This window comes from Acipenser ruthenus, chromosome 12 (genome assembly GCF_902713425.1).
Source record: "Acipenser ruthenus chromosome 12, fAciRut3.2 maternal haplotype, whole genome shotgun sequence".
Taxonomy (NCBI): domain Eukaryota; kingdom Metazoa; phylum Chordata; class Actinopteri; order Acipenseriformes; family Acipenseridae; genus Acipenser; species Acipenser ruthenus.
The window spans coordinates 36,364,951-36,384,386 of NC_081200.1; the positions used below are offsets into that span (position 1 = coordinate 36,364,951).

At 40.2% G+C, this 19,436-nt stretch overlaps 1 protein-coding gene across 17 annotated transcripts in view; it reads right to left on the reverse strand.

The window, feature by feature from the left end:
• Positions 1–3,416: 3,416 nt before the first annotated feature.
• Positions 3,417–19,436, reverse strand: part of LOC117417102 (receptor-type tyrosine-protein phosphatase F) — a 168,139-nt gene continuing 152,119 nt past the window's right edge. For all 17 annotated transcript variants that reach the window (XM_034028897.3, XM_059035007.1, XM_059035005.1 and 14 more), the window contains 11 exons: positions 14,035–14,158; positions 13,716–13,891; positions 11,180–11,299; positions 10,591–10,745; positions 9,840–10,125; positions 9,348–9,526; positions 7,637–7,763; positions 7,193–7,318; positions 5,803–5,957; positions 5,508–5,643; positions 3,417–5,303 (listed from right to left, as the gene is read on the reverse strand). In XM_034028897.3, coding sequence (XP_033884788.3) covers positions 5,235–5,303; positions 5,508–5,643; positions 5,803–5,957; positions 7,193–7,318; positions 7,637–7,763; positions 9,348–9,526; positions 9,840–10,125; positions 10,591–10,745; positions 11,180–11,299; positions 13,716–13,891; positions 14,035–14,158 — 1,653 coding nt within the window. In that variant the 3' untranslated portion in view covers positions 3,417–5,234. The remainder of the gene's footprint in view (positions 5,304–5,507; positions 5,644–5,802; positions 5,958–7,192; positions 7,319–7,636; positions 7,764–9,347; positions 9,527–9,839; positions 10,126–10,590; positions 10,746–11,179; positions 11,300–13,715; positions 13,892–14,034; positions 14,159–19,436) is intronic.

Sequence of the window (19,436 nt, forward strand, 5' to 3'; positions counted from 1 at the left end):
CTTGTGTTTTCGCTGGTTAACCATTTTGCCCCCATAGTTTTACACAGCAAGTTTTCCAGATTCGATCGCGCTAAACTTGTTTTTGAAGCGAATAGATCGGCAGGTCTCGACACACTTAGGATTGGCTATCTGTGTGTACGCGAAACACTTACCACCGCAGACCACCCGGCCCACTTTTGATTTTCTTTACGGCGATATAGCAAAGTATTTAGTATATTACCAATGTGAAACAGTCGCGCTTCAACAGGTAAAAAACAACAGGCAGCTAAAATTCATTACTTACAATAGTTTACGGTAAACACTGAAAACATTGTAACTAAATAAAAACAAACATGCGATCAGAGATATACTTTATGAAATGCACGATATCAAATACTATATGCAGCTGAAGTAACACATTAACCGAGGCTGTAAACATCCCAAAAGTTAACACTAGTATACGGTTACTGTACTGACATTGACTTATCAGACACACCAAAGAGCTCAAATCCGAGTGGCCGAAACACCGCTTTAAGATGTATCGGCTGGTTTCACACGCACACGTTATCGTAGTTAAATTAAAGGTAGTCCTTAGTGCTACCGCCACGCTGCTGTTACAGATTTGTTATTACTATTTTCGGGTTTTTTCGGGGATATGCTGTAGTAGTAACACACCCATGTGACCTGTTTGGACCAATCAGCATAATATTTAAACTACCCCCCCCCCCTTTTTTTAAATAAATAGTATATCTAACAAATGGTGCTGCAAACTATTGAATTGGAGCAATCGCTTTGCCAATTTGTCCAAATTTAATGGAAAAAAATGCAAACTGTACATAAATTAATAATCTGAAGAAGAATCAAACTGATATGTAAAAAGAGATGTAGTTAATACTATGTGTCTGATTTTCAAATTGTTGTGGTGGTTTTTGTTGTGCACAACTTGCATGTTTTGTCTCCAATGAAAGAAAGAGATAAAATAGAATATTATGAAGCCCTGTGTGTGTTTTGGAAAACATCTTCCTTTACAATCTATACTCAATACTGCCCCTTTGTGGGGAAAATAGAAATAGAGCCATCTACAGGAAACAGCGCAAACAGGCCATTTCTAATCTGCTCAGAATCGGGAGGCTTTGATTGATTTCCAAATCCTTCTCACCGGCTCCCCTGGAAAACACAGATCAAACTGCAATTGCAAGAGAGTGAAATGTGATTGAAGTGACTGGGTAAGGAGCACTGATTCCACTGAACCCCATTACACATGGGCATGTAGCCAGCCATTGGATCCGGTTTCTATTCCCATGCTCACACAGCAGGCAGCCGAGGGTAGTAAATGCATTACAAATGGACACTAATCTTGTGTTGATTCAGCATAGAAATATTAATATGAAACACAGCACCTATTTTCCACAGGTGTAGAGGAACACGCACAAACTCAATTATATAACAGCAAATTAAAGCTACAGCAGGTTCAATTACATAGCCAAGACTTGGTATTTCACCATCCAGTACTGTTAATACCATTTATTTTCCAATAGACAATATACATAAAAATAACGACCTTTCCCAGTGCCTTCCCTTTAAAAGTTGCATTAACTGTGCTTCCTTTTGAAAATGTAATCTTCATAATCACATAACGGAGTAGTCCACATTCAGGACTGTATTGCACAAACACCAATAAAATCTCGTATTCTCCAGTGCATTGTGCGTTTTGAATTAAATATGACTTTTTTTCATGTTTTTCCTGCAAGTTAATTGCATAATTCTCTGTAGTCTATTCTAAATTCCACCCTTTATTGCTATTGTGTCCACTGAATAGCAAATGCATTCAGTCAGTAGTGGTTTTAAAGTCAAATACATAAAATAATAGTAATTTATTTGAGAATGCACGAAATATAGTAACCAACCCCCTCCACAGTTCCTGTTATTCCATTTCAAATTGGAGCTCTCCCCCTGTGAAGACCAGCTTTTACGGAAAGGTCTAATCAAGGTTCTGTGCTTGTTTTTATATACTTTAAATTGAGATGTTTTAAGTACAGCACTGTAAGTACAACAGGGGATGTAGTGCTATATTTAGAAGTGAAGGTCGCTAGTGTCTACCCTCGCCCACTCACCCCTGTATATTGAATGGTTTCGTCTAGAATCAACTCGTCTCACTGCCCTATTGCAGCCGATTAAGATCGAATGAGACTGAGGTTTTGAAACAGAAGTGCATCCGTTTGCAAAAAAAAGATTTGTGTAAGGCCACAGCCAGATACCCTTTATTAGGCTTCCAAGACAGGTGGCGGCCTGACGCATTTTTTCGAAAAACCTTTCAAAATCTTCTTCTTGGGAACCAGTGAACCGATTGATTTGAAACATTGCATATGTCCTCAGCAACCAAACCTGCTTCAAGTTAGCAAAGCAGAAGTTGCTGCGATAAAAAAAACTCCACCTACTCACGCTGTATTGAAACTTTTTCATTATTTATCCTCCATGTAAATTTTAACTTGTTTGGTGACTCCAATGTCCACGCATTCTTGGAGGATTTAGACCGCAACAGTTCGGTAACAGAACCGACAGTAATTATTATTATTATTATTTATTTCTTAGCAGACGCCCTTATCCAGGGCGACTTACAATTGTTACAAGATATCACATTATTTTTACATACAATTACCCATTTATACAGTTGGGTTTTTACTGGAGCAATCTAGGTAAAGTACCTTGCTCAAGGGTACAGCAGCAGTGTCCCCCACAAGGGATTGAACCCACGACCCTCCGGTCAGAAGTCCAGAGCCCTAACCGTGAAACCGTGAGTACTAAAATGAATACAATTGAAGCCAATAAAGAAGAGCGGAATACTAAAAAAATAAACGCTTGGGCTGTGTCAATTTTTAATGGTCATCACAAACAAAAATTCCTGCCTTCTTTAAGTGAATGGAAATAATGTATACAACATGCCAGACTAATGCCTGTAAAGCATGGGTGGATATATTTCATCAGAATTAGTCTGATGGTTATTATTACAAAGCCTTAGTGTTAGACACACATACTATTCAGTGGATCTGAATATCACTGCTTTGATTATATTAGCCTCAGTGTGCACCAAATGTGTCTCTAACTGTTTATTTAAGCAACAGCAGTATCTAGCAGTACCACTTTATGGAAACAGACCCAAATGATTTGGAAGTACTGTACAAATAACGAATATAGTAATATATACAGTATAACATGGATGCTAAACACATGCATAATCTCTGCCCCGCCTATTAGCATTTTAATTTTAATTAAAAAAAAAAAAAGATGCTGGTGTAAAATATGGTGTAGCTAATACTAACCTTGTCACAACCTCTAACCATCTTTCTGTGCTTAGAAGGAGAAAGTGTGAAAATCCAGCTCTACTGCTGTACAAGAAACACTGAGCTTTCAAAGTGGACAGAAAGAGACAACAATGGTTGTATAAAACCCAATTATTGAACTTTATTAACATCAAAGATTTTTTTTAATTCCTTTTTTTTATTAACAAATAGAAAACAGACTGTGTATACAACAGATTGAACCCCTACAGCACTATGCATACACAAGGTAAAAATGAATGCTTTCCAACATTTCAATCCCCCGTATTCACTTTAAGCCACACTTTCCTTTTAATCATTCTGAATGAAGCTTGATTACATGTATAAATCCTCCACCATAACCTTTAGTTTTGCTTCACCGTGTTAGAGAAGTAACATTCTCTATTTCTGTGACAGCAATGATAATACAGTATTTATAACATAGTACCATTAATACATCTTGAATTACAATAGTCTTTTTTTTTTATTAATTCACCATATTGGTTTATCAAGAAAATCCTGGATAAATGGCAAATGGAATATTGAATATATGGTTATAGATATAAAAAAATAACAGCAGGCCAATCCAAGGAAAAATACTTGTTTTCCCCTCTGTCAAGTCCCCCCATAGTTTGTTGTTAATGTACAGTGATTTCTAATTGTAAATGTTGTGATACATGGTGCTGGCCTTCCTGCACTGTGATGCTCTCCAGTACAGAGTTTGTTCCCATTCTCTTTGTGCTATCCGACCCTTATGCATGACTGCTGCATGCACAGACATTTGCTGCTCCAGATTAGGAACCAGCAGCAACATGAATCAGTTTTGAATTGTTTTTTGGAGGAATCTCCCATCTCCAACTGTCTTCTTTCGCATTGTGGATATAGATCTTTAGGCGACAGGTTTCCTTTTTTTTTCTTTTTAATATAAATTGCAGTTAACAGTTATGGAGAACCAAGCTAGAATCTGTACATGGCTGAATTTTTCTAATGGGTTTATATAGTACCACTAACTCCTGTGTATAACTATTATTTTTTTATTTCTTTTTTTCATATTTTTTTAAATAAAGTATCAGGAAGTGAAAAGGCTTATAAAAGTTGAACTCCCATTTCACTGAATAAAGACCAAATTATACACATGGGAAAAAACAAAACAAAACAAAAAAAACAACAACAATAATAATAATAATAATAATAATAATAATAATAATAATAATACAATTAAAATCAACAGGAGCTCACAAAATGATTATTTTCAGGATCTGTGCTTAAAATGCAAAGGCCTGATTGCTAACATGATTATATATATATATATATAAAAAAAAAAAAAACTAAAAAATAAAATGAAATATGTACCAATTAAAGAAAATAAGGACCCATAGTTCAGGTCATGATTAAGACTTAGAAAAGAAAATTACTGGTGTAAATTATTATAAAAAACACATTCTAAATAATATAAAAAAGCAAAAATAATATCTACCAGGAGTGTCCCTTATAAAAGATTGCCAGTGTATTTTTGCAGTTTTAGTATGCTTTTCCCATGGGTATAGCATGCATTTGCCATAGTTTACCCTGTTTATGAATGTATTTTACCATACCTCTTTACAATGCTTAGCTATGCTTTAGCATCCTTTCAAAACACTTTATTAGTTTGCTATGCTTTTCTATGGGAAACGTTTATAAGGGGTACAATTAAAAGGGAGCGATGTTATGCGCAGTATAGAAATTAGGAGAATGCTGTTAGCTTGATGTATTTTTCATTTTTTTAAATTTTGAAGCAATCTGTGTGTCTCAATCCACAGAGACTGCATTTGGGGGTTCACCAGGGGATCTCCTCCTCCTCCCTCCCTTCTGGCAGCTTCTGTACAGAATCAGGTGAGTGGATATGGCTCAGGAGGAGCACTTTTGTACTCCTGAAGGATCTGGGGCAGTCAGGCGTAGTTACGTTGCATAGTGATCGAAGCTGCCCAGGTACTCCAGGGCTGCTCTGTAACACAGCTGGTACTGATCCTGCAAAAGGAAACCGAGAGAAAGAAGTTCACACAGTCTGTTCAAAAAGCCTTGTAGATAACTGACTGCAGTGCCAACGGTACAGGATAATGGCAACTGCTGTGAAAAGCATGTTTCAAGATGATACTGTCCTGTTAGCTTTTAGTATGACCGCTCTACTAGGAACCTGATTGGCTAAGATTAAATAAAGTGCCCGGGACCTACCTCTGTCTGCACCATGGCTGGTCTCTGAGTCCGCAGTGTCTTCACAGTCTGGAAGAGATCCACAACGCCCTCATACCTCATCCTCTCCAGCACAATACTGAGCGTGATGAACACTCCCGTCCTGCCCACGCCAGCACTGCCCCAGGAAACACACAGGTGATGGGTTAGTAAAACACAGAACCCGCAGTGCACAGCAAAACAAACGACATCTTGCAAATCACTCTGCATTTAAAACAACTACAGTGCATACTGGAAATGTTGGTTCAGTTATTGGAGGGATGCTACTGCTCCTTACCTGCAGTGCACAGTGATTGGTCCATCCTGGCCGAACTGCTCCTTGGTTTTGTGTACTTGGCCAATGAAATCAATGAATCCCTCCCCGGTTTTTGGCACACCCTGCTCCGGCCAGTCTGTGAACTGGAATTGGCGAATGGTCCGGGACTGGCCGTCCTGTGGGGAGCCAATGAAAAAAGAACTGTTTAAAAAAATACTCCAACAGCACGTCATTCCACTTGCCATGTTAAGTTGACTATAGTCAGGGAAAGACTTAAAAAATCTACCCAAAGACACCTAGCAGTTTAAGTCTTTTGTAATTCAGTAACAACCTTACTGTAGTAGGAAAACAATAAAAGCGTGACTCTTACTTTCACTGCAGTGTGTACACTCCAATTAAAATCACTGCCCATAACCTTACTCATATTTGCAATTATCACTGTCAAAGTATTGAAAACAAAACAGGTTAAGAATAATGTCAGCAGCCAACTTCAGTGTGTGAATCAGGAGAGAGAGAAAAAAAAATCTTTTCACAAACTTGATTAGATTATAGCGTAAAGAGTTCCTTTAGCACAGTAACTCATCTTTTTAGGTGTAGCATTTCCATGGAGACTATGAGCTATTAAGGAGATTATAATATACTAAAGATTCCATCAGCTCCTTAACAGCTAGAAACACAAGAACGCGATCAAATAATTTCTCTCTTGCCTTTTCAGCTGGGCACAAACCAAATAACACGAAATTCAAATATCAATATGCAGTGCAAAGCAAGAAGTATTTGTTAAGTTTAACACTTCAATGGAAGAGCTTTTAGGCTGAAATAATGTGGCAGACGCATATAGCAAAAGTCCAGGGAGACAACACAGCATGGTTTGCTGAAAGGAACTCAACAGCCAATGATCTCTGATATTGCCGCAGTGTCTCCTGTGGCGTGCTTGATGAACGAAGACCCGAGGCTGTTAGCTGCACCCGTGTGACTTCAGCACTGAAGCACACACCTCCAGGCGGAGAGCGATGCACACGCACACACGCACACACACACACACACGCGGGACTAACACACTGACAGCTTTGCAAAAAGCTCTGCAGGTTATACACCATGTGGTACATGATTCCAACATGCATGACTGTTAATTTGCACGTCCGACAGGAAGATACTTTTTTCTTTTTTACTTGCAGCAGTTTCAGTTTTAGGGAATAGTTTTATTTAGAAACGGCACAGACTTGTATGACCTGTCCTAGAAACCAAAGCAAAGTATTAACCATGTGTATTGCATGTTTATGGAAGTATGTATTTTTATATATTTCTTTATACAGAGATGTCCTCTGGCAACGAGGAGAATTAGCTAGAGTAGAATAGGTCCATGGCAACTTTCAGTCTGTCTTGAAGATTATTAACAGGCATCACTTACCCTAGCATCAGTGACCTTGAACTCCCGCAGGATATACTGGGGCATGTTGTACTCTGCCATGGGATCCACCACAAAATACTGGTATCGAGCCGATCGCTCTGCAGGCCAGTACTGATGGCATTTTTCCTGATATGAAGAAGAAAACAGCAATGGGTCACTACAGCATTGCACTGGCAACACATTTATTATCAGGATTGAGACAGAATTTATTAACTGGTGGCGTTGCTTTTCACAGCTCATTTACTGCAGATGAAAGACAGATTCTTAGCGGCTTGTGTTTTGGGCCACAGCTTGAATGGTGACCACAGCTTGAATGGTGAGAGCAGAGAAGCCTGGCACAGAAAATGAAAATTCTAATTTTCGTGTAATGTGAAGACAGGATTCGGTCATGTTTGAAAAGGCACATATGTTAAACCAAGGAAGGTAATGATTAATATCACTTACCCGTCCCATTTCTCTCAGCTTGGTCAGCATCACCACAATAGTGGAGTTGTGTTCCCACAGCATTCTCCAGAAATCCTCTGTGGTCTCTGCCAGGGGTCCCTGTGTTGCGACGTAGGCTTTCTGCTGCCTGTGGATCCAAAGCACACCATACAAATCAGCCACTGTATGGAGGTGTAGCCACAGACACAAATCTTTCTAAATACATTCGCTGCAAGTGCAGAATGACTGAATCAACCATCTGTGAACCGACCTCTCATCGTACAGGGATACAACTCATTAGGTACGTGCACTGCAACTTATTTATGTTGCTTTCTCAGTGTTATGACATGTGTGCTCCCCGCTCAAACAATTAAATAAATAAAACAAGATCAGCACACTGCTGCTTTCTATTGCAAAGTCAACCACATCCACTTCAAGAGAAACCCTGTGCTATGCCTGCTCCTGCTGAGAGCTGAGCACAATATTTCATGGGCCATTAAGGATCCCATTCCAAAAACTGCATCAAATCTTAATCAGGTTAACCTTACAACGGTTGCAGTACACTGATTTGGCCGCCAGAGAGCACTGTTGTCCTTTGAAAGAAAATAGAGAGGTGCGCAGCAGAGACAAGAGACCAGCCTGAACTTGAACTCAGCCTCTCCCTCCTCTCAGCTGCTGGTGAAGAACTAATCAATCTGCTGCAGGGATGGCAATAAATGTGCAACTCTGAGATTAAAGTTGGCTTCTGGCCACTTTACTACACACTATAAAAGAGCCTGGAGAAGGTGGTGATAAACTTGAGAAGGGTGCCATTTTCCTCAGGGCTGTCAACAAGAGAGTGTGGATCATTCAAACTGACAAGGACAGATCTCTATAGCTGCAGCTAACTAACTGGTTTTTGGATTGAATTTTTTTTTTTTTTACTTAATGGTCCGAAATGTCTCATAGCAGGAGCTGAAATCTGCAGTGGCTGTTGACTAGCATATACAGTATCTTGACAAGGTCTCTGTTACGCACCTGAATCCCTTTTTATGATACTGAATTACAGCATGTGAAAGAAGCAAGACAGCTACAGCAAGGGTTTAGGTGGAAACAACTGCCATTGAAAAACACAGAACCCAACCTCGACACAATTCCTTTACCCACAGGCATTTAAATACAGGGCTATAATAAATCTGCAATGAGCAATACAAAAAAAAGACTGCGTGCATTAATACCAAATCAGCCAGGTATGTTCTATAAACTTGCAAGGGCACAGGGACGTATGTTTTTTCTAATTTATTTACTGCCAGTGAAAGCCCCTTAATATACAAAACAGCAATTACAAAGGAGAGCCCCAAGGCTACTTTGCAACAGAGAACCTTGCAGTCAAAGAAAAGTAAATGAAAGTATAAAACGATATACAAGAAAGAGCACGGAAAAAATGAACATCACTGTTTTTTTTAAAGCAGCTCATTAATGCACATTCATTTGGGGAATTATTCCAATTCCAGTATTTACACTTTCATAAAAGGATGTTCCTCTGTGATGTTTTAATTTGATAAGAAACTTTAATGATGCCAGTATTGGTTAATTCTCATATAACATGTTTAGTAGTTAAATCAATTATATAATTTTTTGATCTTCTATCTATTTGAGCCTAGTTACCCATCTAACCCATCCCCCAAAACATAACCCGTTTGGACATTTCACCCTGGACCCCTTGGAGCCCAACATAGCATGGGCCGTGTACCTGTAGCCGTCGATAAAGCTGGCGTTGATGTAATCAGATCCCTCCACCCCTCTGATTGGCTGCAGACAAACACGGGTAGACTCAAAGGGCATGATGTTCACAAGTCGGTTCTTGAACTTGTTGCACGGGAGGTTGGCACTGATGAATCGGGAGGTGTGTGCTTTGGAGTTGGCTAGTCGCTATTTAAAACAAACACACAGATTAAGCTTTGTCAGATGCAAATCCACAATTTTTTTGTTCAGGGCTCATTTTCTTGCTCCTAGCTTTTGATAGTTTCTTAGAGTCCCTTTCCCCTATTCATTTATATAAAGAATAATTTTAATGTTTGAAAACTAGCATTAAACAACTTGGAGCAATAATGCTTTTACCAGCAAACTAAATTGTTTGTTAGTTTTGTAATGCTAAGTTGATTCTTCCCCCTTTTAGAAAAACAAACTGCTTGAAAGCTGGGCTATGCTGCTTGAATAGCCTTGATTCTCCCAGCCAGCTTACCTTGAATTCGAGCTCCATGGAGGTGACGGTATCCCCTGGCGGGACCTGCGTCAGTTTCTGGATGTGTGCGTAGAGGTTTCGTGCCGGGACCTCTGTGTTACCGCAGATGGCTGCCTCCAGCAGAGCTTCGTGAATGAAGATGTACTGGTCTTCTGTCTGTACCATGTAGTTACGCTGGGAGCGCATGCAGGTCACGTGTCCGTAAATGTCGACTGACTTCTCGTGTTTCATGCGCTCCAGCATGGCCTCGATCACGATCAAGCAGCCTGTCCGCCCCACGCCAGCGCTAGACCCAGAGAGAGGAAACAAGCTCAGATATTGACGAACAACCCATTGATACATTCATTACACAGCGCTACTTTGTGCAAACCAATGTGTCAAAAACCAAAAATATATATTTAACATTATTACTGGCCCCTTATATTGTGCAGAGAGACAATTTAAAAAAAATATGTATATTCCAACATTGAAGTATGAAATACAAACCGAAAATACCCACAAGATATCCAACAGAATAAAAGATAAGGACGGGGGTCAGAGATAATATTGCTGTACGAATAAAAAGATAAGAAAACTGATTTTAACAACTTTGGTAAGTACTCCTTTAACCCGAAACGTTTTTCTTTTTCAATTCTGTGGTACCGTTAAAACTAAATGCAAATAAAAGTACACTGAAAAAGACACTAGCCAAGTTCGTCTTGTTTTCACTAGCTAGCCCAATAGCCCAATGCCGATGAGCCAGTGTGTGTACCTGCAGTGCACCACCATAGGCCCCGCGTCCGTGGGGTTGCAAGCCTTCACTCTCCTCAGGAAGGCCAGGATGGGGGTTGGGTACTCAGGCACTCCGTGGTCCGGCCAGGCCATGAACTGGAACTGTCTCAATTCCCGCTTCTCGCTGGAGCCGTTCTGTGTAGAGAGAGTGGCTGAGTGTCAGGCACCTCTGTGAACCTTTGAGCCGTTTCTCCCCAGATAACACGGTACACTTGACTGTGTGAAGAACACCAGAGCCAGCAGGAAGCAGGCGGGAAAAGTTATTTCTAGTCTCTTTGACATCACTGAAAGGGTTTGCTTCAATAGAAACATCTGCACTCAGCAGCTACTTATTCAATTTTCCAAGGGGAGTTGTGTGATCTGAATTAGTATTTATACTTTAGCTAGTTCCCCTGGTTTAATCCATGACTTTACTGCACAACACTTTAAATAGCCTGGAGGATTTAACTTCTTACAGCTGTGACACTGGAGCAGTGGGGGTTCCCAGAGCTGCTGACTCTGTGATCTTGCCCCTGGTTCAGAACTATAATATTGTGGGCTTCCTAATAAGTCCTCAGTACCACTCGTACCTTGTAGAGAGCGAAAGTCCTGACGCTGTAGGTGGCAAGCTCCACAGTGTCCAGCATCGTCACCTGAATCATGCCGTATGTCTCTGTGCCACGGCTTGGCCAGTACTGGTCGCACTTCACCTGCACACAGAGAAAAAAAAGGGGGTTAAGCTGGAAGCAGTGCTTTCACAACATTAAGACTATTTAGCGAGGGTGCTGGGTGAGGGTTGGCTTTATGTCTGATCATACAGTATGTGTGAAAAAGCATCATTATGTCTGGTATCACAAATAGCCTGGACTTCACTTCAAGTAAACTACATTCCGATGCTAGAATGCTGTCAGAAAAGAGATGAGAGCCTTACTATAGATATTAAACACAATCAGAAATGTTCATGTCTGGCTCGGGAAGCTGTCAGATCTGTCCCTAAAACACTATTGAGCTTTAGAACATTCGTGGCTGCATTACTATACTCTGGCACTTCAGTTATCGACAGCTGCAGCAGCAGCCCTAACCACAAGCCAATGTGCTACCCATTAGGCTACTGGAGCTATTTCAGTGCACTGCAGAACAGAGTTTACCTTTCAAAACACTGCAGCACAGCCCTCTAACCTCAGTTCTCACATCCTTAAAGAATCACTGAACACCCGGTCTTAATGCAATTCAACCACAACTGCCAGTGTGTTGCGTTTCCTAGGCTGCAGTGCTTTAGCAGTTCAGATGCCCTGTGATTCCCCCTGCCTGCTCCTCTCATTGCACACGTGGGGAAGTGGCAGGGAAGAACGGTCAGAGAGGATTGATGAGCAGAGGTTCGCAAGTGATGTAAATGAGGGCGGACAGCTTGAGAGGCTCACGCATCACTGACTCTCCTCCCCAAGCCAGGGAGGCAAGAGAGCAGGGAAGGGAAGGGAAGGGAACAGTCTGCTTCCCTGTGCTGGGGCCAGACCGGGGGATACGCAGGAGGTGCAGCCCAGATGGGCGCGCCATGCTAGACAGACTCCGCACTGAGGAAGAGCAACAAGCCGAATGGACAGCCAATGGCTTTTTTCCCCCCTTTGATTTTTATTCAAACTGCTGCAGCACTAGAGCCTGTCAGCAGTATTCTAAAACACAGGGACACAAACACACAAGGTCAAATGAAATAGTGGACTCATAAAACAGAGGACAGTAACCTGACAGACAGGGCAGCTTCTCTTCTATGTTCGCCTTTTCTGTAGTGCTTACTACAGGTTTAGGGCTTAGGGAGTTATTTTTTTCACTAACAAGTATTAACTGGGATTGAGAAGGTTGGTATTACAGCAGGTACACTAGCCTTTGAAGAGCCTGGTGCAATATTTCTTAATAGAACGAAGCTCACAAGGGAACAAGCAGCTTAATCTTTTATACAAGGAGCTGCTGAGAGGTTAAAGCTACCCCATTGAGCTGGCTGTGGCTGTAGGTTCCAGTTGCACTAATCAAAGTAGCTGGATGTGTAAATGAGTAACAACTTAATAGGTTCTTGTTGCTTATAAGTGTAGCAATGACCCATAAATTCTGTATGTCTGAGTAACTAACAAGCTTGAAGAATTCTGAAGTGTGGGCAGCTAAGCAGTAACCCTAATTATAAATCAATACAGCTGTATTGTAATTGGACTGTACCTTGGTCAGATACTATTCCCCCCTCGTTATTTATGACTGTAAGCTTGTGTGGTTGCATAACCTGATGGATCAGGGGCTTTCATATTTCCTAAACCATACCGCATCTTCTCTCTAAAGGCAAAAGAAGCCTTGTAATGTGGAGGGAAGAAATCATTTCAAGACATTTTCACTGATCACCTGTGACAGTCAACAGCCACTGATTGAAACTGATCTCAGTGAACAGATTGGGTTAACAAGAATCAGTCCTGATTCCTCTGTTTAATAAGTTTAATCTGCTCCAGTGTTTACGCCATGCCGTATACCGATAATAAATCATCAAACAGGCTCTATGTTTCCTTTTTAAAATCTCTTTCTTGTACCGCTTCTTCAAATACAGAACACAAGACTGGGGGCGACCCCTTTTCATTCCTTGAACAGGATTTAGCACTTGCCTAAAACAACAAACAAAACAAAACAAAACAAAACAATATCCTTGGAATCTAAATGCACATAAAACATTAATGCTGCCTGTCTGCCTGCCTGCTAGGCAGGCAGGCAGACAGGCAGGCAACCAATCATCATATAAAGCCAGCTCAATCTACATTTCACTTGTTCTTGGTCCTTCAGAACTTTCCTTTGGCAAGGGCTTCTGTTACTCCCCTGAGCTGGAGTTCAGTAGCAACGGCACTCCGGGGCACTGCTTCTGCTGAAGCCGTGGACTGCTGGCACTTCTTACAGCTAAAAACACCTGAAGTACAAACTAAATATTTTATTTGACCTGTGCTAGGAACAAATCCACTCGACCTGGAGGAGAGGGAATTTAGTTGTGCTTCAGAATAAAAGCAACAAATTGGGTATTAACCAGGTAAGAATGATGCCAGTTATGCAGTAGTTTTTTGAAGCCTTTACAGATGACTCCCCCAGCTGTCAGTCTGGACTCACCCTGGATTTCTCCTCTAGCCGGGTCATCATCACAATGGTATTGGTCCGCTGCTCCCACACCATCCTCCAGAAATCGCTGAGTGTCTCCGGCAGGGGGCCCTGGGTGGCAATGTAGGCGTTCTGCTTCCGATAGCCGTCAATGTAATTTGCGTTGATGTAGTCACTGCCTGGCACACCTACAGTCAAAGCATGTGCCCCACATTACATTACAGGTTGTCTAACAAATGTCAGGCATTCCATTTTAAAAACTTCCAGTATACAGGTAAAGGGTTGTTACATGAGGAGTCCTCAGGAGAGTTACAAAACTGTGTATACTTGCCATCGATGGAGGTGAGGATGACCCTGGAATGGTCGTATGAGATTACATTTGCATAGCGGTTCTTTGGTTTGTTGACCTCCAGATTCGAATTCTCCCAGGTGAACTGCTGTCCAGGGTCTACGGACTGAAACGAGAAGACAACAGGTCAGATGTGAGCTATTGTCTGCTTCAAATCAATTCCATTATTGCAATGCTAGGATTTATTATTATCATTTGAAGTTACTGATCAACAATTAATTCCCGTTTCTGCATTATCTCAAAGTCTTTTTAAAAAATCTAAGCACTTGCAAAAGCCTACTTACAATGCATTTGCTTACAGATTCTTTCAAGAACCAATATTAACATTAACAAGACTTGCTCTTCCGTTACTTCCACTTTTCAAACAAAAGCCCTGTGTCTTTAATATACGATATAATGCGAAGTGAAAAACTTGTAAAGATCCATTTGCTAATCTAATTGTACACTTCAAGGCAGAATGCACAATTTAGATGTTTGCCACTTGGCTGGATCCTTAACTCCCTCAAGCAAAGCGCTATGAGGAAGCCATACCCTTCTTCAGTGCACAAATGCTGGAAAATTAGCACTGGCTGTCTGACTAGTTTAGAGGTCACCCTAATGATAATGCTATGCACTTTCTGAAAAGTGGCACGCTCAACATGGGGTCTGCTTCTGAACTAAAATGAACATTTGTTTAAGTTAAAGTAATAAAAATAAAAAAAAATAAAAATGCAATCATTTAGAATAATACAGTAACCCTAGTTATATAAGCAGCTTGAACATGTTGACAATAAAGTATAAATAGTAAAACTGTACTCCACAGTTAGCAGCCATTTAGGTCAACAAAACAAATGGACATTATGAAATTAGATTGGGTTTCTTAAAAAATTAGTCCTGGCCCTTAATCCCAAAAAGGATGGTGAAAAATATGCCCAAGGGTAGCAATAGTTTACAAGATGTGCATTGGCCTTGGTCTGACGCTGCTGGAAATAAAGTGACTTGAATTGTATTTAGAGACTACTTACAGCTCAGTGATGGAGTGTGGCTGTTTGATTATTTTTATTTATAAATGATAAGGAAAGAAAAATGGTAACAGATGCTGAAAATAAAGCTAAAAGCTCTCTACTGCTTTACAGGACTATGACTAAGAGCCCTGACTGAGAGCAGTTCATTTAGAAGGAATGGGGCTTTCACTACCACAGGGACTTCAAAAGAACCCTCAAATAACTCCATGCTGAGACCTAATCTATAAAAGCATGTTCAGATAGACTTCTAACTGTTTCTGAAATGACTTACATTTCATATATATATATATATATATATATATATATATATATATACAGAATGAATCTTATTATCTGAAATTACATTATTTAACCAAAAAGTCAGTGCTCCCTGGATTGATTAAGAAAAAGCTGCTCACAAATTTTAGTGACACTTTCGCAGGTTCAGTACCCTTAGTTTTTTGTTGTGTAATTAGCATTTCCCATCCTAGTTTAAGAGAGTCAGGATAGTTACGACATTGTGTTATTTGTGCAAGGGGAATGGCATTTAGGGGCAAATGGGAGCCAAGGCCATGTTGCATTATAACTGGTTCCACGGAATAAAGGGCTGCCTTATAAAGGAGAAATACTATTTATTCTTCAAATCCACAGCCATCCAACAGATTTTGCACACTCAGGATGACCTTAGCCGTCACCTGTAATCAAGCAGTTCCCCTTCATTTGAGATGACATGTCAACTGTCACTTCTTATTCAAAAGAGACTTTTTTTACACCAGCTTAACATGAGCCGTAAGTGTCCTCTCAAACACTTTTTAACCTTCACTCACACCCTGTGCAATGACCACTGTGATTGCCATGACCTTATTGGACATGGCAAGAACGATATGGGAAATTCAGTCTATTACTGCCTCAGAGCAAACACCCAATGCCAGCGCTGTTCTCCTACAGATGCAATGATCCACTGGAGGGTACTGGCTTGTGTCGGAACGATGTGAAAAGTGATTAAAACTGTCTATAAACACCTTACCAGTATATTATAGATCAATGTTTCCAGTAAAATGTCTAAATGTATGTATGATAAGAATTAGAATTGATTCTTTTCTTTTGTTTACAGAATTTTATGAAAGCTTTTTTAAAGAGCACTATAATAATAATAATAATAATAATAATAATAATAATAATAATAATAATAATAATAATATTCTGCAGTGTATTATTTTAAAGGACAGGTGGTGTCATTTTTAGGGTAGCCAGATTTCTTGCCTTGGCTCAGAAGCAAGTTAATACTCTTCAATAGTGTGTAAAATTGCAATACGACTGCTCGGCGAACAGTGATACTGTGACTATGCTCACAAGAAGCTGAAACCGTCACAGGAGTTCTCCGTGGTCCTGAAATGTTCAAAAAAAAACCTTAAACACTCCTGGACAGGGTACTTAAAAAACGACAAGCAGAAAAAAGGCACACTTTAGCAAAATGTTGTGAATAGGCTGCCAGTGACATGTAGCAAATTTGAGCAAAGTTTCTTTCTCTTGAAGGAGATCAACTTGCTGCTCCATATACGGCTTTGATATAGTCCAGCTGTTTTCCCGTGTTCCTTAATCTAAATCAGTGGTTTCAGCAATACCAGATCATAAAAACTAGGCTTTCAATACATATACACGGAATAGAAACATTTAACAAGTCGGTATGCAATCATCATCTACCCTAAACCTAAAAGGTTCTTTTTTTGACTGCCAACCAGTTTAACCTGAAACCCTTCAATTTCTGCTGTAATCCTTTACTCCAGCAGGGTTGCTACCCCTATGATTATATCTGGAATGAGAAGATTTGCCTGGGCGTGTACCTGACCACAGAACAGACTGATATACCTTGTGTTTATGTGTCCCCTTTACCCTAAGCCAACGCACCCTTGATTGATCTCACCAGCCTGATTAGATCTCTTCATCGTGGAAGCACTCAGCTCCATGTGGAAATGAATAGAAGGATCAATGAGAGCTGACAGGTAGTCTCTGCGAGTGTCTAGAAGACATTGTTTGCTGTGTTACTTATTGAGATGTCTGCAAGATGTTGTACCAAACTCAACAATAGGACAAGCAATGTACAGTGTTACAATGACCACTGTACAGTATTAACAAGCCACAACACAGGAGTACCATATTTCTCAGTGGCTTGGGTGTCAGTACCAAAGCTAAAATCCAAAGACGGTACTTTGATCCTGGATAAGACCAGAAAGATTACATCTCATATTTTTATGGTATAAATCACCACCCTCTGTTATATAAAAATAACAAAATTAAACTAATACATACCTTACAAGGGGCGACTACTACGGCTACAATTCTAGACCTATACTGGGGTATAACTATTGTGTTTATACATATTAGTGGGTGGTAGAATCCAATTCTGTTTTGTCAGTTCTCATGAACAAAACAGCCATGATATCAAGTAGGTTTTCTGGGTGGTCCAGAGGCATTATACATGTAATAAAGAGCGCATTTTTAATAACTGCCTGTCTCAGTGGAGTGGCAACAAGTGGAAACCAGGAGACATAATCCATAATCTAACACCTGACTCTAATCACTCTCTAATGGAATGCATGCTTCACACGGAAATTTTAAAAAGGAAAATGTTACATTTTGTTACAATAATTAACTTAAAATTAAAAGACTGAGTACAGATTTCTATTTTAACTATGCAAGGTACATCACAGTGTGATTCAGATGCTAGTTAATAAACAGCATTGTTTTGGGGATGTTTTGGGACCCATGAGCTTTACATTTCAATACAGAACCTAACACTGGGTTTATCATATAAACCCTTATACTAGTACAGTGGAACGTCGCTGTGACAGGGTGGAAGAGTGGTGACATCAGTCCAGAAGCAGGAACCAAAACACTGACACCAGGCAGTACTGCAGCTCAAAGACATGGCATGCCGTTCATTTAAATACAAAAATAAAATAAAACGTTTAAAACACAAAAACACTGCTCACAGAACAAAATAAAAGTTTAAACTAAATAATCACAAACACAAAATTAAACGATACGGGTCAGGCTGGGCAGTAGCCTTCACTCATCCTGTATGTCTTTTTAGTTTCGTTTTCTGTTTTTTAAATGTATTCTCTCGCTTCTCTTGCTCCCGTTCCTCCTCTGAACACCCAATCACTTAATTAATTCGGGAGATGGCCACCTTCTGCACAAGGTTTTTTTTAATTATTCCTGGCAGAAGACGAGTATCCACTCTCGCCTCTGCCAGAACACATTTTAAATAAACAAAAACAATAACAAAACAAAACGCACGGCTACGCCGTCATAATTAAATACAATAATAAATCATAAAACACAAATACAAAATAACACAGGGGCGGAGGGGGAGACTCCGTTCTAAAAATAAATAAACATACAGGCTCCTCGCCCTGTTACAATCGCATAACCAACCGTCACATAACCGCCCTGATCAATTAACTGGTGATGAGAGTAATGGCATTGGCAGCAAATGCAGCTTCCGCGATGGAAACAGAAAGAAAGCGTTATAGCAATCAGCCTTTTGGTGCGTTCCCCTCAGTCAGGTGTGTGTAGCAGTGATGTTTCAATACACCAGTCGAGAAAGCTTTTTTTTGTGCAATGTGTTTATATGATGGAGCGCACGCTTGCAGATATTGGCAGCGTGTTGTTGTAGCTTTTAAATGTATTTGAATTAAACAAAGCAAGCTTTATAAACGCAATGCTTACCGGCCGTTTGTTTAAAATAGCTGAAGCAATATTCAAACTAAGCTGCTTATCGGCTGTTGGCCAATATCAAGAAAGAGCGCAAAGTACCATGACAGAGATATTAAGAAAGCAGAACCAGGGAGGCAGGGACTTCTAGGGTTACGAAAAAAGCCATCAGTTGCAGGTAACTGTACATTTACTGTTTGTTTTATTATTTATTTATTATTTATTTCTTAGCAGACGCCCTTATCCAGGGCGACTTACAATTGTTACAAGATATCACATTATTTTTACATATAATTACCCATTTATACAGTTGGGTTTTTACTGGAGCAATCTAGGTAAAGTACTTTGCTCAAGGGTACAGCAGCAGTGACCCCCACCGTGGATTGAACCCACGACCCTCCGGTCAAGAGTCCAGAGCCCTAACCACTGCTCCACACTGCTGCCCTTTGTATTTTTGTGTGGAGATGGCTTATAGCAAACCGCATAGCAACACTAACCTATTTATGGCTATGTAAATGCTTTTTCTATAGATGTTCGCAAATCCGACTTTTTCACATATTCGCCTTCACCTCAGTCCACAGGGGGTCTGATATATGCGACGTTGTACTGTACTGTAAATACTGGCTGAGAATTACAAAATGTTCTACACGGAAAACATTGCTTGCCTTGGTAGCAAAGAAAGAA